The sequence below is a fragment of the Trachypithecus francoisi genome, unplaced genomic scaffold, assembly GCF_009764315.1.
Source record: "Trachypithecus francoisi isolate TF-2019V2 unplaced genomic scaffold, Tfra_2.0 Lachesis_group2, whole genome shotgun sequence".
Taxonomy (NCBI): domain Eukaryota; kingdom Metazoa; phylum Chordata; class Mammalia; order Primates; family Cercopithecidae; genus Trachypithecus; species Trachypithecus francoisi.
Window position 1 is genome coordinate 41572302 of NW_022681465.1, and position 25826 is coordinate 41598127.

The 25826-nt window shown below is 37.3% G+C and overlaps 1 protein-coding gene across 1 annotated transcript in view; it reads left to right on the forward strand.

Annotated features, from left to right (window-relative positions):
* KIAA0825 (KIAA0825 ortholog) overlaps positions 1-25826 on the forward strand; it is a 438259-nt gene that overhangs the window by 23573 nt on the left and 388860 nt on the right. Inside the window, exon 5 of the mRNA XM_033179103.1 lies at positions 25609-25770. Within this exon, the coding sequence (XP_033034994.1) occupies positions 25609-25770 (162 nt within the window). The remainder of the gene's footprint in view (positions 1-25608; positions 25771-25826) is intronic.

Here is a 25826-nt window from a genome sequence, read left to right on the forward strand (position 1 = left end):
CAGTTGTTTCAAAACATGCAACACCCTGATAAGGTTTGCATCCTTGTGGTTTTCTCTGCTGCCCTGATAGTTCTTTAAGGTTCTGTCATTTTCAATCAACAGAGAGTACATGTGATCAGTATATCTGATAAACTTGTCAATGCCTCTTTAAAGCAGGATTCCTTGACCTATTCAAGTCAGACCCCCCTGCTTCATTTCAAGTATCATCTTGATAAGACAGAGCTATGTCACAGGCAGCTGTGTATAGCCAGCTCAGTCTACAACTAATTTGTGCAGGAAAAAATTAAATCAGGAGGTAAATTATTTCATGATTGCTCATTCCCAACAGAGTTGGGCATCATTCTGAAGAAAATATCAAATAATTGGTTTCAGGCCGTGTCAGACACATGCAATTCCCTTCTCTAATGGCTGTGTGTGGTAGCACCAGGCCTCAGGGGTCAGCAAGGAACTGGAAATAGCTTAGTGCCAGGCTCGGCAACAGAGAGACGGAGCACATAGGAAATGAAGTGGCAATAAGTGCAATCCATAGGGGAAATGTGCTTCACTTGGAGTTTAATATATCGGTTCAGAATCTGGCAGGAAGCCATGCAACAATTGTTTACCTTTTTGTCAGCATCTGCATCTGTTCTGTTTTGTAAACAGCACTTAACTCTCAGTCAGTAAATGCTGGAATCAATAACAACTGTTAAGGGATTTCCTTACTCCCCCCTTTTTTTCATATTCTAAAACAAATGCACACTACAAACAATGTTTGCCTTAGATTAACAACGAACACACATTAACAGGGTCAAAGGGATTTGGTTGGGAACATTTTATAGCTTCTTGGGTGTACAGTAATTATATCCGTGTGATTTGAATGTATTTTGTAACCTATCCAAATTAAACTGTTAAAAAAAATTCTAGCAAGCAGTAATGAAGATGATTTTTTATAATTATCTTAAGTACTGTGTATAGAAAACTGCTGGCACCGTTTGTAATAATTTAGTTCTGTGCAATATTGTGTATTACAGCTGCTATGCAGAAATATTAAGTTGCCTTTTGCAGTTTTAGGAAATTAGTGATTATATCCAGCAGTACTAATTATTTTAAACATACAGTTAGTAAAAAAAAAAAAAAAAAATTACATACCACAGTGAGACATAAAAAAGGATTGATCTGTGACTAGTGCCTATACAACTAAGTATATCATTAGTAAATGAAAAAAGAAAAAAGAATACTACTTTTAAGTTCACTGTCTTCAGGACAGACTGACTAGATGAATGCTGTCATAAATACAGCATTATTACAATAGTTATCAGCATCACTTAAAACTGAATATCACTAAGATCAGAGGAGCACGTTATTGCTAGAGGGATTTATGCTGCATCTCTTCATGCTCTACTTTGGAAATTTACTTCAAAATTTCCACGTATACAATTGCTAAGTTGCCTTGTTTTTATTTTATTAAACTACTTCATATCTGATTTAACCTAACCGTAATTCTGTGTTCAGAACTTTGTTTTCTTCTGCTTTTCCTTGTATAGTAAGCCTTAAATCTTAGGCTTTTCCATTTTTTTTTTCTCAGAAGTATGATTTCTTTGAATTCCCATTTCTCAGAAGTATGATTTTCATTGGATTCCCATTAACCACAAATAAAATTTGAGAATTGACTAGGTCACTGAGTCAAGATTTGCATTTTTTTGTCTTTCTTTATTTTATATGTCAGTGTTTGGTGTGAATTTTTCAATTTTCATTTTTTTTTTTTTTTTTTTTTTGAGACGGAGTCTCGCTCTGTCGCCCAGGCTGGAGTGCTGTGGCCAGATCTCAGCTCACTGCAAGCTCCGCCTCCCGGGTTCACGCCATTCTCCTGCCTCAGCCTCCCGAGTAGCTGGGACTACAGGCGCCCGCCACCTCGCCCGGCTAATTTTTTATATTTTTTAGTAGAGACGGGGTTTCACCGTGTTAGCCAGGATGGTCTCGATCTCCTGACCTCGTGATCCGCCCGTCTCGGCCTCCCAAAGTGCTGGGATTACAGGCTTGAGCCACCGCGCCCGGCCTTCAATTTTCTTAACTATCATTTTGCTAATTCACCTCTTTAAATTATCTTGGCCAAATCATTTTTGATAGTCTGTCAGGGTTTTTTGTTTTTTTTTGTTTTTTTGTTTGTTTGTTTGTTTGTTTTGATATGGAATCTCGCTCTGTCCCCAGGCTGGAATGCAGTGGTGCAGTCTCAACTTCCTGCAACCTCCACCTCCCAGCTTCAAGGGATTCATTCCCCTGGCCTCAGCCTCCCGAGTAGCTGGGACTACAGGTGCGCACCACTAAGCCTGGCTAAGTTTTTGTATTTTAGTAGAGATGGGGTTTCACCATGTTGACCAAGATGGTCTCCGTCTCCTGACCCCGTCGTCTGCTTGCCTTGGCCTTCCAAAGTGCTGGGATTACAGGTGTGAGCCACCACACTCGGCCATTCTGTCAGTTTTTAATAAAATATATTTAATTCAAAATAAGAATTTGAGAATTTGGATAATATTTTTATTACTCCTTTTGAGACTAGAAGATACTTTGACTTCATTTTCTTGACTATTCATAATATTCATTTTTTTGGTATTTTGTGTATGATGATATTAGTATATCGTAATGTACATACAATTATGAGTTCTATGCACATGTAAATTCATTGTTATCACCTCAAATGTCTAGATTTTGGTCATCATCATAAGAATTACAATCCATATTTCATAAATTTGTACTGAAACTGGTTTATTCCAATGAAGTACAGTGTATCTTCAGGCCACAACTTCATTTTTATAAGTATATTCTATCCAAAGATAGAGATCCTACTTTATTAATCCATTCCATTATGACATTTACATGATTCAGTAAAAATGAAATAACATTTAAAACAATTATATGCCCTGATTTGTAAATATATATTTTTTAAAAGTATATTTAATAGTTTTGTCTCCAAATCAGAACCTGCCATTGAAAATCATGGACAAAATTTAGAAGCCAACTTTCACCCTTTCGTAATCACTTCCTTTATTGAGGGAAAAATGATCACACATTACTAGACTATCTCTCTACAAATTTAAATAATATAAAAGTGAAAAAATTCCATATTCACTTCCATAGTTTGTGCTTTGCCTCTTCAATAGGAATTAATATCTCACTCTTGTCATCTCATGTTAAATATTCTAAATCACATCCTAATCATTTAGTATGCAAGTTTTAAACTTTTCAATGATGGAAATTTTCTTACCACAGGTCAAAGTGTTCAGTTTTTTAGTTCTTAAAATAATCAAAGTAGCTAGCCTGCATTTATGTTATCATTAAAGTTAACTATCTCCAACAGGTCTTGAAAAATTGTAGTGGTTAACACAGTATATCCTGATAGACTAGGTAAGGCTTTCATGGTGGATGGGTAGTACCTATTGATCATTGGCTAATTTTTAAAAATTGATTGTTAAAGGTAGCCCTTTGGCCCTTTGTTGTATTAGGTGAAGGCAATAATCATTATTCCCTAAGCAAAGGGAAAATTAAGTACTAATTAGCAAGTATGAAGTGTGCAATAGTAGTTAGAATATAAGGAGTATTTTCCCACTGGTAGCAAATGCTACCTGGGGACAAGAGTCAATAGATTGATTGCTGATAGCTAAATGTATTTTTCAAACCCAAGGAAGTAATATTAACTCAGGACTTTCAGTTTATGAGACTGACATGCTGCCAGCTGTGCTAAGAGGACAGAACCTCCAAAAAGTAGTATTAAATGTCATGAGGTAGAGTGACTCAACATTATAGCAAAGTGTCTGTTTTGAAATCTTGTAATAAAATTAGAATTTTCTGGTAAATTATTTTAGGATTTATCTCATGCAATTATTATTTACATGTAGTATCTTTACCATTAATTTGACCTTTTTCTTTTTTCTTTTTTTTTTTTTTTTGGAGACGGAGTGGTGTCTTGCTCTGCCACCCAGGCTGGAGTGCAGTGGCCAGATCTCAGCTCACTGCAAGCTCCGCCTCCCGGGTTTACGCCATTCTCCTGTCTCAGCCTCCGGAGTAGCTGGGACTACAGGCGCCCACCACCTCGCCCGGCTAGTTTTTTTTTTTTTTTTTTTTGTATTTTTAGTAGAGACAGGGTTTCACCGTGTTAGCCAGGATGGTCTCGATCTCCTGACCTCGTGATCCGCCCGTCTCGGCCTCCCAAAGTGCTGGGATTACAGGCTTGAGCCACCGCGCCCGGCCTGACCTTTTTCTTTAATAACTTGAAATCTCTATTCAGTTAGTTTTATTTCCTTGTTTTTTATTTAAGACAAATCTTTGAAAAAAGACAGATGTAGCCGTCTTCATACTAATTGTAAAAGAATCTGAATGTAATTAGCTTTCATAGTCATCAAATGAGTGTTGCTTAGTTATCTATGTTTTCACCATTTGAGTCATCTAATCTTTATTGGTGATGTAGGGGGTCTGACATATTTTATGCTCTTAGTTATGCCATAACTGATTTAATCTTGAAAATTGGCCTTTCAGATATTTTAGGTTGATATCCCCATGAAATAAAGGGATGAAGACTTATGAGATTAACTTTTTTTTTTTTTTTTAAAGACAGAGTCTCGCTTTGCCACCCAGGCTGGAGTGCAGTGGTGTCATCTCAGCTCACTGCAACCTCTGCCTTCTGGGTTCAAACAATTCCCATGCCTTAGCCTCCCCAGTAGCTAGGACTACAGGCACACACCACCAAGCCTGGCTAATTTTCTTGTATTTGTAGTAGAGATAGGGTTTCACTGTGTTGGCCAGGCTGGTGTGAACTCCTGACCTCAAGTGATCCACCCATCTCAGCCTCCCAAAGTGCTGGGATTACAGGTGTGAGCCACCGTGCCTGGCCTGAGATTAACTTTTTAAAATATCACATGGGTGAACTGGGCACGGTGGCTCACGTCTGTAATCCCAGTACTTTGGGAGGCCAAGGAGGGCGGATCACAAGGTCAGGAGTTCGAGACCATCCTGGCCAACATGGTGAAACCCCCATCTTTACTAAAAATACAAAAATTAGCGAGGCATGGTGGCATGCACCTGTAATCCCAGCTACTTGGGAGTCTGAGGCAGGAGAATTGCTTGAACCTGGGAAGCAGAGTTTGCAGTGAGCTGAGATTACACCACTGCACTCTAGCCTGGGTGACAGAACAAGACTCCATCTCCGGAAAAAAAAAAAAAAAAAAAAATCACATGGGCATAATTCTAAATGTTAACTTAGATTTATAATAAATATAGGAGAATTCTAATCAGGCAGCCTATGTTAATAAAGATTTGTAATTTCTCTGGGAAAGAACAGATATGTACTTTTTTCAATAGCTAGAATTTACACATGCTAAGATAAAATCTGGCCTTCATGTTGAATCATTCACAAAAATAAGAATATTTAATACCATTTTGGAATCACTCATGCCACTTGGGACACAAATAAAGGAGCACAGGCTATTTCCCTAATTTATCATAAGCCTTTTGGAGTCTTCTAGCCTGCAAGGGAATTCCAAGCATTTAAGTTTCACTTTGATAAAACTGGGCATCTGGGCCCACTAAGCAACTGTCATGGCTGCTTTGATCCTCTTGCTTGGTGTGAGTGAGAGCACATTCAGCTAATGATTACAGAGAGGTGCTTCACAGCGTTCACTCCAGCTAATTGTCTGTTGTCCCTCTACCTATTTGAGGTAATTTAGTATACGGCTAAGACAGCCTTTATTCATATACAAAATTCCCATTTATTGCTCAAATTTGCTTCTTTCTTGTTACTTACAATGAAAAAACAAGGAGAAATGTGATCCTGTCAACAAACGCCTTATTTAAGATATCTTAAGGGCTCTGATAATAACCTCTTTATGTGCTTTGTTGGAAGTAGAGCAATTTTAAGCTGATCGAATTGAGCCCCTTTCTCTCTTAGGTCCGTCTGCATTTTGGGTCCATATCTATGATCATTGTCCTTGATACACAGGCTGGAGTCATATGCTTCTTCTGCTGCATGCTCTTTCAGTGCCTTGCTACTTTTTTTTTTTTTTTTTTTTGAGACGGAGTCTTGCTCTGTCACCCAGGCTGGAGTGCTGTGGCCGGATTTCAGCTCACTGCAAGCTCCGCCTCCCGGGTTCACGCCATTCTCCTGCCTCAGCCTCCCGGGTAGCTGGGACTACAGGCGCCGCCACCTCGCCCGGCTAGTTTTTTGTAGTAGTTTTTAGTAGAGACGGGGTTTCACCGTGTTAGCCAGGATGGTCTCGATCTCCTGACCTCGTGATCTGCCCATCTCGGCCTCCCAAAGTGCTGGGATTACAGGCTTGAGCCACCGCGCCTGGCCTGTGCCTTGCTACTTTGAACTAAAGATGAAGTCTAGCTCTGCGCACTCTGAGCTTCCTGGAAGATGGCCAAGATTGGAGAATGCAGAGTAGGCTCTTCTTCCTTAGGAAGATATTCATATTTGCTTCCCAAGTGGCAGGACTTTCCTTTGGAACCCTTGGGAAAGATCAGAGAGGTTCTTGTATTGGTCTTCTCTAAGGCAACCAAGAAGGGAAGTAATAATGTTTCAGTCATGAGCATGAGTATGGAAGCAAGAATGATATTGTCAGATGATGGAGAAGTAGTATTAGTGCTATGGGAAGAGCTAGAGCAGAGGTGAGACATTCCTGTCAACAACGTTCTATTCAGGTGAGGACATGTGTCCTGATTTGTAGGACAGTGGGATCTCACCAAGGTCCTTCTCAGTCAAGGAAGACAACCAAGTTCTATGTTCACGAGGGAGGGAATGGGACCAGAGAAGTGGATTCACTTCCAAAATGTACACCAGGAGCATTTCTGGAGCCTGGTTTGTTTTTGTTTGCTTCAGAAATAATATACATTTGTGAAAATTAAAGCTTTATGAAAGCCTGGAATGTGTTTCCTCAGTATTAGCAAGGAGAAAGAAGTGATAAAATTGAGATTGTTTAGATTGTTCAAGGAACCATTATAGGGAATTCATTTATTTATCAGTTAGGAGATAATGTGAAAAGGGCCTAGATTTACATTGTGGAAACAGGAAAAAAGAGAAAAACTGAAAATTTGAAAACATATTAAAGTATTTTTACTTTTTGTATAGTCTTTAGTGCACCATGTAAAGTTATGCTAATTATATATATATATATATATATATATATTTTTTTTTTTTTTGAGATGGAGTCTCACTGCAACCTCTGCTTCCTGCATTCAAGCGATTCTTCTCCCTCAGCCTCTCGAGTAACTGGGATTACAGGTGCCCACCACCATGCCCGGATAACTTTTGTATTTTTAATAGAGATGAGGTTTCACCATGTTGGCCAGGCTGGTCTCAGACTCCTGACCTCAAGTGATCCACCCGCCTTGGCCTCCCAAAATGCTGGGATTGTAAGCGTGAGCCACCATGCCCAGCTAATTATATATTTTATAAATTTTATGAATCTGAAGTTTATTATAGGGTACACTTGCAGACTTCATAATATTAGATATTAATGGTTTAAAATAAAGTGACAAGTGATTCATTCCTAAAACTGCATTTTGTTAGGAATCTTTTTATTACGTTAAAGAAATTATCAAAGTGATACATTTTTATTATGAAAATTAAAAAATCAAATATACATGAAGGGAAAAGTCAGCATTCTTATATTGCCTTCCCTTTGATTCTGTTTCCGAGGGTTACCATTCTTATTCACACTTTGTTTAATATTTTAGAATTTTTCTTATCCACATATAAGAATTCATATTTCTAACTTTTAAAAATGAGATCAAACTAGACATATTGTCATACAGTGTACATTTTTCACTTAATATTTTGTTACCGCCTTCAATTTCAGTGCAATTGGGTCTGATGTTCTTTTCAGCACCACCATGATATTCTATAATATAGATGTTACATAATTTATTTGTATATCACTAAGTTTAAATTGATCTTAATAGACTGTTGACTTGCTAGATTTAGAAAAATATTAATTTTTCTTCACAAAAGCATTATATGCCCATTGTTATATAAACATATTAAATTCATGTGTGTATGTATGTATGTATGTGTATATGTACATATTTAAAGTGTATAATGTGAAAAGTATTAGGTCTTATTTGCCTTACCTACCCTTAACCCTGCCACCCTAAAGTAATCCCTGTTAATAGTCTGGTGTGTGCTCTTACACACTTAAGCATATACTGTACATGTACATTCTACAGATTCCTTTGCAATTTTTTTAACTTATATTACAGATCACTTTTGTATCAATACATATAGAATGATCTGCATTATTCTTTTTACAGGCTGCAAACTGCAACATATGTATTATATGATTATATCATTATTCAGTCATTTAAGCAACTCACATTTATAGACATTAGGATTTTTCCAGTTTCTTTTCTTTGTGTACTTGTGTGAGTTTCTTTGAAAGTCTTATTCCTTGAAGTGATATTCCCGGACCAGAGAGTAAGCTAATTAAAATCTGGATACATATACTCAAATTGCCCTGCAAAACAAATATACCTTTAACTACCAATATTCAGAAGCATGAATATCTAGATACATCCATTGAGCATGAATATCTAGATAGATTCATCAAGTCATTAATTATGATTTTTAAAATGGGTTGAAATCCCTGTGCTCACCTGACTCCTCTTGCATCATCTTCTCATTGCTGCAAAAAGAAGCCTGGATAAAAGGCATGGGAGTGAGGGATGGCCACTTAGTGCTCAATGTCCTGTAGCTATTAGGAGCTTTGGAGTCAGACAGACTTGTCTTTGCATTCCAGCTTTGCCACTAGGCAGTTATATAACCTTGGATAGGTTGTTTTTTCTTCTAGGAGAGCCTAGTCATTTAATCTTGAATGGAGATGATAGTAATAAAACCTTCCTCATAGCATCTAAGCATTAATATGGCTATTATACATAGTATCTGGTGCAAACCAATTGCTTTGTTATTATCTTTATTTAAAACATATACATATATACAGACATACAGATACATTTATAGTATTGTACTGACAGGTGACTTGCTGTCACATGTTAATGTGGTGTTCCCGAACATCAATATATAGCAAATGGCTGCATATTTTTTTATTTTTAAATCAATGCAGAATGAACACTTTGTTTTATCTTTTTTTCTTTTTTTTTTTTTTTTGAGACGGAGTCTTGCTCTGTCGCCCGAGCTGGAGTGCAGTGGCCGGATCTGAGCTCACTGCAAGCTCCGCCTCCCGGGTTCACGCCATTCTCCTGCCTCAGCCTCCGGAGTAGCTGGGACTACAGGCGCCCGCCACCTCGCCCGGCTAGTTTTTTGTATTTTTAGTAGAGACGGGGTTTCATCGTGTTAGCCAGGATGGTCTCGATCTCCTGACCTCGTGATCCTCCCGTCTCAGCCTCCCAAAGTGCTGGGATTACAGGCTTGAGCCACCGCGCCTGGCCTGTTTTAACTTTAATGTGCCTCATATAATATTCTCTGGAAGTGCTACATTGATTTTTTTCCATTTAAAATAATAGTAATGAAAGAACCGGGCGCAGTGGCTCACGCCTGTAATCCCAACACTTTCGGAGGCTGAGGCTGATGGATCACCTGAGGTCAGGATTTCGAGACCAGCCTGGCCAACATAGTGAAACCCTGTCTCTCCTCAGAATACAAAAAATTAGCTGGGTGTGGTGGCGGGTGCCTGTAATCCCAGCTACTAGGGAGGCTGAAGCAGGGGAATTGCTTGAATCCAGGAGACGGAGGTTGCAGTGAGCCGAGATCGCACCATTGCATTACAAGAGCGAAAGTCTGTCTCAAAATAATAATAATAGTAATGAAATAAGATGAAATTAAAATAATAAAGTATCCAGAGATCTCTTTTGTTTATCATGATGATTCCAACAGTCACTATGTGTGAATGATTGCCAGATCCAGCTCCAGGACTGATCTCGCCCTGGAGATTCATACTTCTAGAGCTAAATGCCTGCTTTTTTGGTCCCTTGGATATTCCACAGGCACTCCAAACACCACATGGATAAACCAGAGCTCCTCACCATTCCCCGGATCCCCCTCGTCTTCCCCAATCTAAGTTAATGTTGCTAATAATCACTCAACCAGAAACTATGACTAATTCTCCCCTTCTGCTCTGCTCCCCACCGTCAAAAGAATCACCAAGATTTTTAATTTTGCCTGACCACCTAAATATTTCCAAGTCTATCTCCTCCTCTCCATTTCTGCCATCAAGGCCTAATTTAGGGCTTTATCATCTCTCATTTGGACTTAATGTTAAAATAGTTTTGTTCTGTTTTTTCATTGGTTTCTCTACCCTTATTCTTGCTTTCCTCTAAGACATCTGCCAAGTACACTTTACTCCCCTATTTAAAGCTCTTCAATGGCTCCTCATCACTGTCATCATAAAGCTGCAGAGGCTAGGTTTTGGAAAGCAAGCCTTCCTTGACCTAGCACCTGCATTCTTTAGTCTCATCTCATGCCTCTCCCCACCTCATATTTTTTACTCTCCAGTAACAGCTGACAGAAAGCTCTGCTCAGATGTGTGTGCCACCTCTTACTCTCTTCATCCCCTTCTTTGCCTAATTCCTGTTGATCCTTTATGACAGCTCATGTGTCATTTCTTCTAAGAAGCTTTCTCTGATCTAGAGCCCCTAATCCATTCTCCTATAGCATCTCCATATGTCTTTCTCAAAGCTTAGCATATTCTATTAACATATCTAATTAGGGATCTGTCTCCGCATATGGACTCTGAGCACCTCAAGGACAAGAATTACGTATTTTCTTCAGCACCTAATTCACTGCCTAATATATGACAGGAGTTCAATGAATATCTCTTTAACTGAACCATTTTCTTAAAATAAATCACTATTTGGAAGTTTAATACTCTGTATTGGTACTAGCCAGGCAAACAACTTATTAATTGAGCCTCAACTATTTAAAAAATATTATACTAAGATTAATGGGGATTCCAGAAAGTGTAAGGCCCTTGATCCTCCTCTCCCCCAGATTGGGAAATAAAATATGAATATATGAAAAATTGATGAAGTTATGCAGACAAGCAGCTGCAGAGGTCCGAGAAGAAAGAGATTGCAGGAAGTTGGGGTTCCTTCTAACTTCTGCCCAGGGTGATCAAGATGAAATGGAACCATGTTGGTTGCAGGGTGGGCAGGAGCTAAAGAAGCAGAAAACAGGAATTGATGAACAACAGTGTTCACTTTCTGGTGCTTTCCTGAAATGCAGGGGGGAATGCTGGCTCAGAAATAGAATTTCAGCATGAGGGATGTTCACAGAATGGAGAGTTTACTTAGAAGGCACCAAACAGAAAGAAAACCTGGGCCTCGTTTTTCAGGTTTTCTGGCTTCTTCCATCCTGTCACTCAATCCTGAGAGTTCCACATGATGTCTGATTCCGTAGTTCAGTCCCACTCTCCATCCCAGCTCTACCCTGGAGCAACTAATCATATTTCTTGTGAGGAAACTGCTTTACCATGAGCAATTTTTTCTGAAGTTTGAAATCAATTTAAAGCCTGATTTTATGTGGTGTCTTCAAGTGCCTTCAAATCTAGGAGGTTTTTAAAAAAAAAGACATGAACCCACAAAACAATATGGGGAGAAAAACCTTATAAGACCGTATTAAATTAATTACCAAGTGATTTATTATAAGACTTTAAATACATTAGGAATTCAGGGAAGGGAGATTTTAGCATAAAGAAGAGCAAGCTAGAAAAACTTCATGAAGATTTGGACTCGAGTTTGGCTGTGAGTAGACCTTGCAGAGGCAGAAGTAAAAGGGAAGAGCTTAGCTAGCAGTTCAGACGGTACCAGCAGTAGAGATTATAGTGACTTATTGGAGACAGTGAAGAAAACTGTGACTGGTGCATAAGAGCTATTCTATAAATAATTAATGAAGGCATTAGCCAGGACTCTGAACTTAGAAGTGACATCTTTGTTCTTCCATTTCTCATCTCTGCTTCTTATGCAGAAAAGGGAAGGGTGTTAATTAAAAGAAGAATGTTGTAGATTACACAATAGAAGAAAGAGCTAAATAATTAAACAACAATTACACCTCTGGAAGAATGGGAACCAGAGGATTCTGGAGACCTGAGCAACAGGACCTTAGCCTTTGACTGTATTTTCGTCATCAATTGTTTTGGTTTCTCTCTATGTGATGACTTCACTCTGACCAGGTTCTCCACTCAGTGGGTACATGGCTCCTGGCAGTTTCTTGCTCATATCCTAACAGCTTCCCAGTACCTCAGTTTTGAGAGTTTCAGGGAAGGCTTCTGATTGGCCCAGGGATAAGCTTGTTATTAGAAGAGCGAAAGGAATGCTGGGCGTACAAAAACTCTGTCAAATAAAAAGTGGACAACTGAATGAATGATATGATATGATATGATATGATACCTAGCCTAAGAACAGATTACAAGAGTCTTGAAAACCAGTGTTTGATGTTTAAATTACACATGGTAGCTGTTAAAGTCTTTTGAGCAGAAAAATAACTTGATAACTTGATAGAAGTGTTTAAGAAACACAACTTGTCCAGTTATGTGTAAGATTACCTGAATGGGGAGAAGGATATAAACAAACCATCTAGAAGAATATTTCCCCCACCCCACTGCCTGTAAATCCTAGTGTGAATTTTAATGCGAGTTTATGCTGAGGTGAAGCCATAAACATTGAGAACAGGATGGCTAGGTGGGAATACAAAGCATTTAATAGGGAAGCAACAGAGCAATTGCTCAGAGTGTGGTTTCCAAATCCACAGCAGCATCACCCCGGAATAAGCTAGAAATGTGAACACTCAGGTTCCTCCCCTAACTCACTGAATCATAAACAGTGGGAATGGGCCTGGCAATCTGTGTGTTAACAAGCTCACCAGGTGATTCTGATACATGCTGAAGTTTGATACCAACATAGCATCCTTTCAACCGATTAGGTGGATGTCCAAAAGTAATTGTGGTTTTAGCCATTAAAAGTTGACAGTATGGATTATAGAGCCATTCAAGTCTTGGCTCTATGACTTATATTTTACATTTTATTCTTTTTTATTTTACTTTAGGGCTCTGTGACTTATGAGCTTTGTGACCCTGAGCAATTTATTTAACTTTTACGTGTCTTAGAGGTAAATTGTAGTGTTAGTGCTTTCCACCTATTTATGCTAATTCTCTAATATAATTCTCTAATATAAATTACATAATGCTATAATAAGCATTATATAATTTTTTTCTGTCATTAACATTGGTAGAACTTGGTGTTTGAAGGGAATACGCAAATGAAAGATGATTCTGGCTGAAGCATGCATTGGCTCTCATTGGTGACCAAAAACTGGCCACATTATTCCAAAATGAATCTCACAGATTGAAACTATTCGTATAAATCACCTCCTGACCCTCATACTTTGTTCTTCATTTGATGTCATTGCTAGTTTTCTCAGAGTGGATTTACTTTGTCACTCACTAGTAAGTAACTTACTTTTTCTGACCTTCAGTTTCCTCATTACGGTTTTAATGAAGATTGGAAACAACATATATAAAGTTCTTACCGTATAGTATGTGTTCAGTAAATGGTAACTATCAATTAGTGCCATGGCAAACCCTATTAATCTCAATAGGGAAGGCGCCATGTTCAACAGGCCGAAGAAGAGACTCAGAGCTAGCAAATGAGACATGGGATTTTATCAGGGGCTCACACATAGGGGAGAGAGTCTGGTGGCAGTGGGCTGGACAGGAAAACTGCAGCGGCTTGCAAACACCATGCTATTTATGTGGCATTTTCATTTAATACTCTCCCCACTAATAACCTCCACCTGGCAACTTCATTTAACCCAAAACTCAGGGCCTCAATCCCCTGTACAGCCTGGTCCATGTTCCATGGAACGGGCTGGGGACTTGGGTGTTTAGCATAGCTAAAGAATAAATCTTTGGCTTGGCCACTCTGGATTCCCTAGCTCAGAACACACATTCAGGTTCATCTGCCACAGAGGGGCATTCAAAGGGTGTGGGTACATTATTGCTATCAGGTGCGTTTACCCTATCATTACTCTTATCTCCATTTCATCATCTCACCTCTCTTCTTTTTAACCAGTTTCTCCCTTTGTGTGTCAGTAATCTATAACTGTTCTCTCTTTTGCATTCTTTCTATTTGCTGAGGGCAGGGGTTGACAAACTTTTTCCTTAAAAGATAAATAATAAGTATTTTAGGCTTTGCAGCCCACAAGGTAGGTCCCTGTTTCAGCTACTTCACTTTGCCATTTTAGCGCCAAGTAGCCACAGATCAGCAGAGTGGTGTTTCAGTGATACTTTGTGGACACTGTAACTTGAATTTCATGTGATTTTCACATGTCATGAAACAGTCTCCTTTTGATTTTTGTCCATCCATTTACAAAGAGAAAAGCCATGTTGAGCTTACAAACTGCACCAAAAGAGGCTGTGGGCCAGATTTGCCCCATGAGCTGTCATATGCCAACCTGTCTTGGAGGGGACTGCCTCTTCCCTAGCTTCTCACCACTTCCCTTTTTCTCCCTTCCCACTTACTCTTATCTACCCTTCTTCATCACAACCCAGCCACCAGTAACACTGGATCTAAAATGCAATCTAAGTGAATTTTTAAATATTTGTGTTTATTAAACAAAGCTTTATGTGTTTATTATAATATAAAAATCAAATAAGTCTAAGGTTTGTCTATATACTCAAAGAAAAACTAATTTGCTTAATTTCACATATATTTTCTATTAATGTTTTCCAATTGAAGAGTTCCCATGAAGCAAACCATAAGTGAGCCCAGTATTAACCAGTTATATCAAAATCGGATGACAGTCAACTCCAGATATTTTCTGCAATTAGTTTCTTACCAACACTGAGTTTTTCTTATGTATCGAGTGTAATGTTTTTCTTTTTGCCTGAACTAAAATAGTTAAAGAGAAGGAAATTTATTTTCATGAGCCTCAGATGGCCACAGGAGCCGATGGTGACTGGTGAGGTATGGCCCTCCTTAGTCACCCAACTCTGCTTTCAGACCTGACTCTGTATCTGTCTCCTGTTGCTGCACGTGACGTATGTCACATGGTGTCTTGTGCATGACAGGCACAAAGTAAATCTTTATTGAATTAGCAAGTGAAACCCACTTAAAGATGCTTTTTGTAGATCATAGGCCTTTTGAGGAAAAAGATAATGTCTATCACCAAGGGGCTGCAAAGTCATATTTGGAGTTTGAAGGCAATAGGACTTTACTTTTATGGCTGAATAACTATTGTTTAGGAGAGGAAGGCAGCTAAAAAGGTAAGTTTAACTATAAAACTTACAAAGTGCCATCACACCTGAGACACATCTTCTCTCCCTCTCAGGCCTACCCTACTCTTTTAGAATAATAAGCTCATGAGTACAGCTTTTCAGGTGGTCACTAGGGATTGCTATTTTCACCATGGCTATCTCTTTTCACATTCATTTTAACATACATTCATGGGCATTATAATTTTTCTACCTGACAAAAAAGTGTGAAGAGACTCTTTTCTTTATTTTTCAGTATAGAAGAGGAAAAATGTGCCATCTCTTTTGAAAGGCTGTGATTCAATTGGAAAGTATATTACAAAGCACACTCAGCAGGTGTCCTAACTGAAATCCATCTTTTTGATGATGGCATTATTTTTATTTGAGTGCTAAATTTTTAAAATTAATTTTTAACATGTCATATTAAGTGCTGATAACATAACTTCTCTGTCACGGCATATTCTTTTAAAAAATGAAATATCAATTCTCAGGTTCAACCTTAGGCTATAGTAAAAATGAATTGTTAACAGAGTTTTAAGTTTTTTCTACAGGTTAATTTTTAGTCATGATATGAGAAAGTAACACATATGATAAGAGATATAATTAACTGAACTGTTGCAAAATGTGAGACCAAGAAAGGGATACTAGGAAGATATTTTCATTAATAATGTACCATTAGCATATAGTACTTAAAATTTAAAACCCATTTTATTACACTAGAGATGTCTTTTTATTAGGATGTTCCCTCAAAGGGTCAGCATATCTAAGTATTTACAACTGGGAGTTAAACCAGCATAAAACAAAAGTCAGCTGAAAAATATTCAGAAATTTGCCCTGAATACAGTTCTCAGTTTTGGCTGAATTCAAATGTAAGCCATTCTTTGATTAGCATCTTCAACTAACAGTGACCTAAACTGGCCACTTCAGGAGTTAGATATTCTCTCTCATGTTCTCAGTCAAAAAAATAAATAAATAACAAGGATTGAATATAGGAGAGGGACAAGAGTAGTATAACCTTGGGAAATGAGCAAGAAGTCAGATTTCTTGCTCATGTAATACTGACAGGTTTTGCCAGAGAAGAGGGAATGGAGTGTGAGAGAATTTTGTTATCACTGAGCAGTAAGTTTAGGTAACATCCAGTGGAGCCAGCATTGGCCTGGGAATCATAAAAGGGTAAGAATAGAAGCAGTGTCTTTTCAGATTTTCTCATTGACCCAGAAGAATAGTTTCAGGGTGACTCTATCTTCACCCTTTTTAGCCACTTAGGTTTCTCTTGGTATGTGAAACAAAGGGATATTTACTGTCTGGACCCCTCCAAAGGAAATAGAAAACCTCCCTGTCACGTGAGGCCTTTCAGTGGGTTGGGAGGATTTATTTCAAACCCAGTGGTTCTGTCTATACATCTACCTCTCTTTAGATCATGATTACTATTCCTATCAATGGGTGCAAATTTTAGTGCAATAACTAGAGCAATCAGAGAAAGAAGGTATAAAAAATGCAGATATTGTATGCACTAGCAATTCAGTCTCCTCTAATACATATTTTGGTTGTCATGTACCTCTATGGAAGCAGTTGCCACTTTGCACTAATCAGTGTATTTGTCTAAATTCCTGAAAGGGTGACACCATTAGTTATTTTTCAGTATATCTCATTACCTTACCCAAGGCCTATATTGTAATAGACTAAGAGAATTATCTGTGTAAATGTGTTAAGATATTTAATTTTATGAAATGGGAAGAGTGATGAATTTCTGAGGTAGAAGCTGGAAAGGACTTATTCTTGCAAAGGGAAGTAGAAACTTCTAGAAACTACAGGTCTTTTGAATGAGAGAGAGATTTATAGGGTCTATTTCTGATAAAGTCAGACCAGATCAAGGCAGAGGGCCTTACGCAGATGATCAGTAGAACTCTAAGGCCTGAGAACCTCTTGGAATTATATGCAAAACATCCTTCTATGCACATAGATGCATAGCTTATATTAGATTTTAAAAGAGATGATAATCACGTGCACACACACAAACAAAACCAGTGTTTTTGAAGAACTGACACAGTAAAGATGCAATGGGAGGTCTTGGAGTGGGGCTGCTATTCAACTTTATGAATGTTAACCTTAGAGATGGTGCCAATTAAATAACAGTTAATATTTAAAGTAGTTTATAGTGAAATAGGTCTCTGATATGGTGTTTATCATTATTTCTCTCCAAAATATTTCCTGTTAAAATTGTCATATAGTAATTAATGTGAAACCTCATTTAGTATTTTACTAAAAGAAGCATGTTTACAGTGGAGGGGGAGAAAGCCAATTAAAATAAGTTAAAAGCAGTTGATTTTGTCTGTAACACTCACTAATGATACCCCAAATGTACCATTTTGAAACCACTCATTCATATAGGCACTCTGATGGATAATGAGAATGCAATCATGGGGAAAAAAGATCTCTACCTATAAGGAGTCTAAAGTTCAAGAGATAACTTTCAAACTAACCATTATAATGTGACATGGTAAGTGCTAAAATGAAGGGCTGTGCAAGGTAAAATAGGAAGGAGCATGGAGAATAAGATCCTGACATGGCTTGGGGTCTGAGGGCAGGCTTCTCAGAGGAGATGAGACTAAAATCTAACATTTGTTTAGCAAGTACTACCTCCCAAGAACAGTTCTAATGCGTTAACTTAGTTAAACCTCATATACCATTGAGACATAAAGAGACTAAGTAATTTGTCCAGTCATATTGCTGGTAGGGACAGTGCCCAGATTTGAAGCCAAGCCATCTGGCTGCAGCTTCTGTGTGTTAGCCCCTCCGCTATGCCACCTCTGTTCTTCAGGTAACGATGGTATAAATAAACATATGATAAAATTGGCGGTGGGGTGGGGACACCGGAAATGGGGAAAGACAGAGAGAGGAGGAGTCGTCCAACTTTTAGCTTCTAAGGTTAAATGTTTTCTAAATTCAAATTCAGATTCACTCACATTCATGAGGCTCAGTTTCCTTAATAGTTCTTTCTCCATTCTCTCACCATTTAGAAGAGGGGTCCTGACACTTACCTGTGGGTTATCTGAATTTCCACATATTCAGCTTGTGTTGGGTTACATTTTCACTTAACCTCATAGATATTCATTTCATTCTTTTAATCATTTATTTACTCATTTACTCACTCAATTTATTTCAAAGTTTTACTTTGTCTGTATTGGGTGGTACATATGGAAGCCTCCTCAAAAGAGATGAGAAGAAATTCAGTTCTGCAAACTAAAATGTCAATATTCCTTGTCGTAGTTTTACCCCAAATTCTTTTCTAGTCATATAAATTTGCAAAATAAGTAAAAGTTATAACAATAATGCTTCAAGAAAAGGGGAAAAACAGTTTCAATTTCATCTTAGTGTACATGATAAAAACAATGCCTGCAGGTCCTCCACAATTTTCTAGCTACTAGTTAGGCTGACATGACAAAGAAGGCTCTTTACAAACTCAGGATCGTGGTGTTTGCGTTCTGTTCTTCCCCCTGCTGTGGCTCCATGGAACCTCCACGGAACCAAGCATTTGAGGCGGCCCAGTGCTTCTTCAGGCCGCTGCTATCCATTTAGTGGGCTCCGGAGTCCCACCTGCTCTCAGGAAGTGACTTGGGTCCTGGGAGAAGTACTGCTTATTATTTGTTCCTATGTGGTCCCTGCTGACTTCATATTATAATATTGTTTAAAAGTTTTCTTTACTGGAGCAAATATCTTCCATTTGGATTATGTCATAAATTTTATCTGGAATAGTAAGACTTTCACTAGCATTTGTGTGTCACTTCTTTTTATGTCACTTGTCTGGTGGCACTGAGAATACCTCTTCACTGAAAATGGATCCATTTACAGTCAATAATAGGGTGGCTAATGTTCGTTTTTCTTGGGAAAACTGAAATGCGCACCTTTTATCCTATTATACTAATCCTCCAGCTCCAGATTATCTGATTGTGTAGCTTCTCATTTTCTCTTGTATCTTACCACTATTATTAATAAGAATTCTGTTGCTAATAGCTTTGGAAAATAATATGTGTGCTTTCGGCCACTACCAGTATTTTTATGGTTTGTCTGATTTAGCTGGACTTTGATTTTCGTTTCAAAAGCTGCTTTGTTGCAGATCAAATGTGAGGAGCCCTAATGTCCCTCTAGACTTATTTTCAATGTCCTAAATTTTGCTAGAAGAGAATGGGGTTAAAACTTGAACTAGGTATAACTATCATTTAACACCTTTAAGTGTATAATCTGTAGTCTATATTCTTTACGTGTGATATACCTATAGATATGTGTATGTGTATATATCTAGACACATATCTATAATACCCATATATTTACAAATATATATAAACAGAGAAGAAGACTTTTTTTAAAATGTAGGATAATAGTTTTGTAAATATCTGTGCACATTTTTATGGTGAAATTTCTTTTTCCTAAGCTATATTTTATTTTTTAACACACAAAAGTCATATTTTAGAAAAAATTTTATCAATATACTTTATCAAGTTCCCAGCCCATCATTGTTTTTATAGCCTTTTGCACATGCTTTCTATTTTGAAAGTAATCTTCAAATTTATTTTATCAAACAGAATACTATAAGGAATGTTTATAGAATACTGTAAATATTTATTTATTTATGAACTTAAAAACATCTATAATTTATTGTTTTAACGAATACATTTTAGGTTTTGGTATAAAATCTTACTTTGTTCTGGCCTGAACCTAACTATTTCTAGGATCCATGGGATTTCATTCATTTGGTTTTTTAGTCAGTGTTTTGAGTACCTGCTTTGTATGAGATTATGCTGGGTTCTGAGATACTATGGCAAATAAGCTGGATATAGTCTTTGGCCTCATGGAAATCATTTTACGTTTGTGATGACTGTGTCTAAGGAGCTTCAAATATTCTTTAGGTTTTTTTCCTAACAGCAGGTCTTCTTTTGCCCAGGGCAAATACGTAGGATATATTCTAGGGAATTTCCTACAGATGTTCCATACTTCTTCCAAAAATAAAAAAGTCATAAATTTCTTGACATGGAAAAAGTGGATAAAAACAATGCCTGCAGGTCCTCCATGATTTTCTAGCTACTAGTCAGGCTTACTTTTTTTATTTTTTTATTTTCATTTTTTCTTTGAGACAGAGTCTCTCTCTGTCACTCAGGCTGGAGTGCAGTGGCATGATCTCAGCTCACTGCAACCTCTGCCCCCTGGGTTCAGGCGATTCCCTTGCCTCAGCCTCGCAAGTAGCTGAGACTACAGGTGCACGCCACCACGCCTGGCTAATTTTTGTATCATTAGTAGAGACAGGGTTTCATCATGTTGGCCAGGCTGGTCTCAAACTCCTGACCTCAGGTGATCCACCCACCTCGGCCTCCGAAAGTGCTGGGATTACAGGCGTGAACCACCATGCCTAGTCAAAAAAGTGGAGGGTTTTTTTTTTGTTTTTTGTTTTTTGTTTTTTTGTCACCGATGTTTTATGCAATAGCAACTTTTTGGTTGACTTCTGAGACCCAAATCTAGTTTTTTTTGGTGCTTAGAGAGTGATTTTTAACCACAAGGATTTTTTTTGTTTTGTTTTGTTTTTTGAGACAGTCTCGCTCTGTTGCCCAGGCTGGATGGAGTGCAGTAGCATGATCTTGGCTCACTGCCAGCTCCGCCTCCTGAGTTCACAACATTCTCCTGCCTCAACCTCCCAAGTAGCTGGGATTACAGGCGTCCACCACCTCGCCCAGCTAATTTTTTGTATTTTTAGTAGAGACAGGGTTTCACCGTGTTAACCAGGGTAGTCTCAATCTCCTGACTTCATGATCCACCCGCCTCGGCCTCCCAACCACAAGGGTTTTTATCTAAAGCTCATGAACCCCTCAGACAGGAGTCTCAAACTCTAGTGTGCAAAAAGCTCACTTGGGACACTTGCTCAAAAGTAGTATTTCTGGGCTTCGTCCCATAGAGATACTGATTCATTAATTCTGGAGAAGATCCAGAAATTTGCATTTTTAATGCTACAGAAGATGCTAAACCGTACTGCCCTGTGAAAGCCAAAGATGTACTTCAGGTGGTTCTGTTTAGCCTTCACACTGTGACTATATGAGTTGTATTCAATGAGAAGGTCTAGGAAGCTTTAGAAGACTTTCCTTAGTTTCTTAAAGGGGTTTGCAAAAATACCATGATAATGCTAGTAGAAGCAGTGGTTTACAAGTGGAAGAGGGTACTGGTAAAATCATCTACACAACCAGCAGCAAGAACCCACAGCGAAAGGTCTAACAATGAAAGGAAAATCTATAAAGCAGATACAAATACTCAAGTTGTAGAGGAATCCAGAGCAGTGTCCCCCACACAGCTGTTTTTGAGAATATCTCAGAAGTGAGCAGATATGTGTTGATAAACTGGTGTTCATTGGTCAAAAAGGTTTGAGAAACACTAAGTTTAGAAAGTTATTACTTTATTATGGAAGTAAATAGAGACTTTAATATGCTAATTAGCTTTGTGAATTACTTTATGAAGAATTTAGTATGTAGTATTTCCCAAGTTTTTTTGATCATAGAACCCTTTTCATATAATCTAAAATGAAAGCAATTTCAGAAATGCCCTTTAACAGAGGGACAAATAATAGTCCCTGAGTGTAGCATAGAAATAAATAACTCATTATAACTGTATCATGAAGAAAAATTTATATTGTTTTAAATATAGTAAATAATAAAGCAGAATATTTTATACTGCATTTTAGAAAAATCCTTATTAAAATTATATATAAAGAAAAAATCCTCAGCTATCTACTTATTTTGTGGACTTACTCATCTAGTTGATGGTAAATTAAGTAAAGACTTTCTCTAAAATGAAAATTTAATTTTATCTTTATAATATTTTGGGGATTTAGGAGAAATGCGTATTTCCTAAGAATCATAGAGCTCATCTTATAGCCAAACAATAGTTATGATGTCAGATATTTTACAGCAATGGTTGGCAGCATGCCAGACAGAGTTGCCTGTGTATAAACATGTATGTCCAAAACTTTGAAGCACGACAGTTCCATAGTGATTTAAATAAATAAATAAAGGCCAGGTTGACTTAGTAGGGGAAGGAGACTCCTAGATTGATTGTATCCAAATAAAGTTTTCAGAAGGGCGCGGTGGCTCACGCCTGTAATCGCAGCACTTTGAGAGGCGGAGGAGGGCCAGCCTGGGCAACATGGTGAAATCCCATCTCTACTACAAACACAAAAATTAGCGGGGCATGGTGGCGGGCGCCTGTAATCCCAGCTACTCAGGAGGCTGAGGCAGGAGAATCGTTTGAACCTGGGAGGTAAAAGTTTCAGTGAGCCGAGATGGAGCCACTTTTTTTTCTTTTCCTTTTTTTTCTGGAGACAGGGTCCCACTCTGTGGCCTGGGTTGGAATGCAGTGGCGCAATCTCGGCTCACTGCAGCTCCACTTCCCGGGCTCAGGTGATCCTCCCACCTCAGCCTCCTGAGTAGTTGGAACTATACAGGCTTGCGCCACTACGCCCAGCTAATTTTTGTTTGTTTGTTTGTTTTGGTATTTTTTGTAGAGATGAGGTTTGCCATGTTGCCTAGGCTGGCAGATAACGTTTTCTGGAGAGGTGACTTAAAGGGGAGGAACAAACAAATAATATTGAAAAGTGCGGAAAGGAGATTAATTTAGCAGAGGAGAAGGTCAAAGGAATTTCTGCTGGAAGAAACTCTTTCCTAATTTTGTTAAAAATGAAGAGTTTAAGGGACAGAGAAACATGTGCTTAGGTAGATAGAAATCATGAGTTAAGGTGTGATGATTAGGACACTAGTCCTATGAGATACTGTGAGGTAAAATAAGTCAAATAAGTTTGGGAAATGCTACTTCGTCCTTTGTGTTTAATTTTGCTTTAATTGGCCTTTCACAAAATGAATTTATCACAGAATTATTTTCCCCATAAATTAAGAACCCGTACAATACCCCTTGGGAGAACACTGAGCTGATAGTAATAGGAAATAAGGGCTACTAATTAATGGACCGCTACCATAATCATTGGTTCTTTGGGACAAAAAATGATTAGATTTAGGTCATATATTTTACTCTGTCCTCTTACGTTATTTAGTTATAAAGATTCACTGAATTGAAAGAAGATTTACCTTTCACTATTATTATATTCCTGGAATACAAGATTCTTCTAAATCCAGGTCATGAAAGTAAGACCTCTTCATGTAGAATCCTCAGACCTTGCATAATTGTCAGCAAGTAGCAAGCACTCTCATAATTTTGACTCTTAAAGATTCTTCTTCGGGTGCTTCTTTGCTTACTTTATAAACATTCACAAGTCTTCCAATTTGGAATTGAGCCAGATAAAGACTTCTTAAATATGCTTAATTTCTAGTGAAGCTATTGAGCGGCCTTTCCTAATAAAGAATTAGGAAGGATTCTTAAAGCCTTTGAAAATTTAGTTTATAAACATTTTAGGTCCAAAAGGAAATTTAAGGTTTAGAAGGTTAAACTATCCACCCATCTACATGAGAAAAGCTTAAGATAAGTCAAATAGACCAAATGGTACCAACTAAATAAAACATAATATATTTATTCTCTTTTCGTTTTGGGGCATAATATTTCTGGCAAAGCCTTACTTGTATATTCTGCCTATACATACTTGTATTCTCTAGTATGCCTATAGAAGAACAGTAGATGTGAGTTAGATTTTCATGTATATTGGGCTAATGTCAACTTAGAGATGAAACAGAGTTTTTGTATTTACTTGCAGATTTTTTAAAACCTTTTTACTGTTTCAGAACAGTACTAAATTTTACAGTCTAAGTTGGTAGACAGCTCTTTCTCATATTACTGGCAAAGAGACCGTGACATTTTTGGTCCTCAGTGAAAGACTGTTATAGGACTACAAGTTTGATGCTAACATCTTAAAGTTTCACTGAAGTGAAGTGGATTAGCCATAAATTGTTAGAGTTCTGGAATCTTCCTTCTACATCCATGTGATGAAGGTAATCTTTTTTTCTCCATGGAATTGCCAGACCCTATACAGTTTTTGAATAGCACTTGTATTTTGTCTCCAAAGGCATTTTGTGCTAAGTTTGTAGGTTTACAAAATTTCCAATTTATAATTAAGCTTCAAGCTATTTCTTAAATATGTTTTAAGAAAAGGCATTAATAAAGAAAGGATTCTTTTAAATCCTTTAAAACTTGGTCAAAAAGGCCATTTAGTGATGTAATCTAAAATGAAAGCAACAAATTGGAGTTAAGAACATGAAATAAGCGAATTATTCTCCATTCTCTTAGAGTATAAAGGGATTTTACTATCATGTTAAAATGATAGTATGACTTTACTAGTAGCATGATTATAAGAGGGCAAAAAAAAAAAAAACCCTTTAAGTTGTATTATTCTTATGCAAATAATAGATATCACAATTATTTAGACAGAAGTTATTTTTAAACATGACTTTATGAATTATGTAGTCTAGATTCAATAGCTACCTTAATCTGCTTTTTTTTAATTATAGGAGCAACACTTATAAGGTCTTAAAGAGTGTATCTTTAATACAGTGTTTTGAAAGATGTTTATTTTAATTTCAGACTTACAAAAACGTTGCCAGGATAATACAAAGAATTCCTTTACATTCAAATTTCCCAAATGTTAATATCTGACCACATTTTGACTTTTGCTTTCTCTCTCTCTCCTTCTTTGAAAAATTTTATTTTTTCTTGAACTGAAAATAGTCTGCAGACACTCTTATGTATTTCAGTGTGTATTTCCTAAAAACAAAGACATTCTCTTGCAAAACCACAATACAGCTATATAAATTGGGAAGTTTAAGTCATATAGTAATAGCATTGGATAGTAGACTTCAGTCAGATTTCACCAAATTATCCCAAGAATGTCTTTTATATCAAAATAAAATGCTGATTATGTATTAATTTCAGTTTTATTTAATGTCTATTTAGACTCCTTTAGACTAGGTCATTTCCTGGCTTTTGTACTTCCTCACATGGCACTTTTGAAAAGTGCAGACCAGTTATTTTGTAGACTGTCCCTCAATTTGGTTTTGTGTAATATTTCCTTGTCATTAGGTTTAAGTTATATGCCAGACTAAAAAAAAAAAAAAAAAGTAGAATTGCATAAGATGTGATTTTACAAGAAATCAAATTTCTATTTATAACTCTGAGAATCAAATTATTTAATTGCTATATTTGCCTCAAACAGAATATTCATCTCCAGCTTCCCAGAAGAAAAGATACTCCTAGGAGATTTTATATGTATTTCTTAATGAACTAACTTGGTTTAATTATGGAGGAACTTGTTAGTTTTTAGACGGTTTATGGAATCACACAGATCGTTCTAATATTTACTAAGAAGATAAATAAAAGGTATGACAGTCTTGATCTTTTCTTTTCACAGTTACTCCTGAATGCCCACAGAAAGGAAGAAACTTCTCTCTCCCTTTAGACAAAGTCGAATTCTTATCACAGCTCATAAAATCCTTTATGAAACTGGAAAAGGGTGTTCAAGAATTGTTTGAAGAAATACTTTTATCACTCAAGATAACCAGAAATACTTCAGGTAATATCCTCTTTTGTTTAAATTTGTAAATCTATAATTTCTCTGTGTTTTTGCTT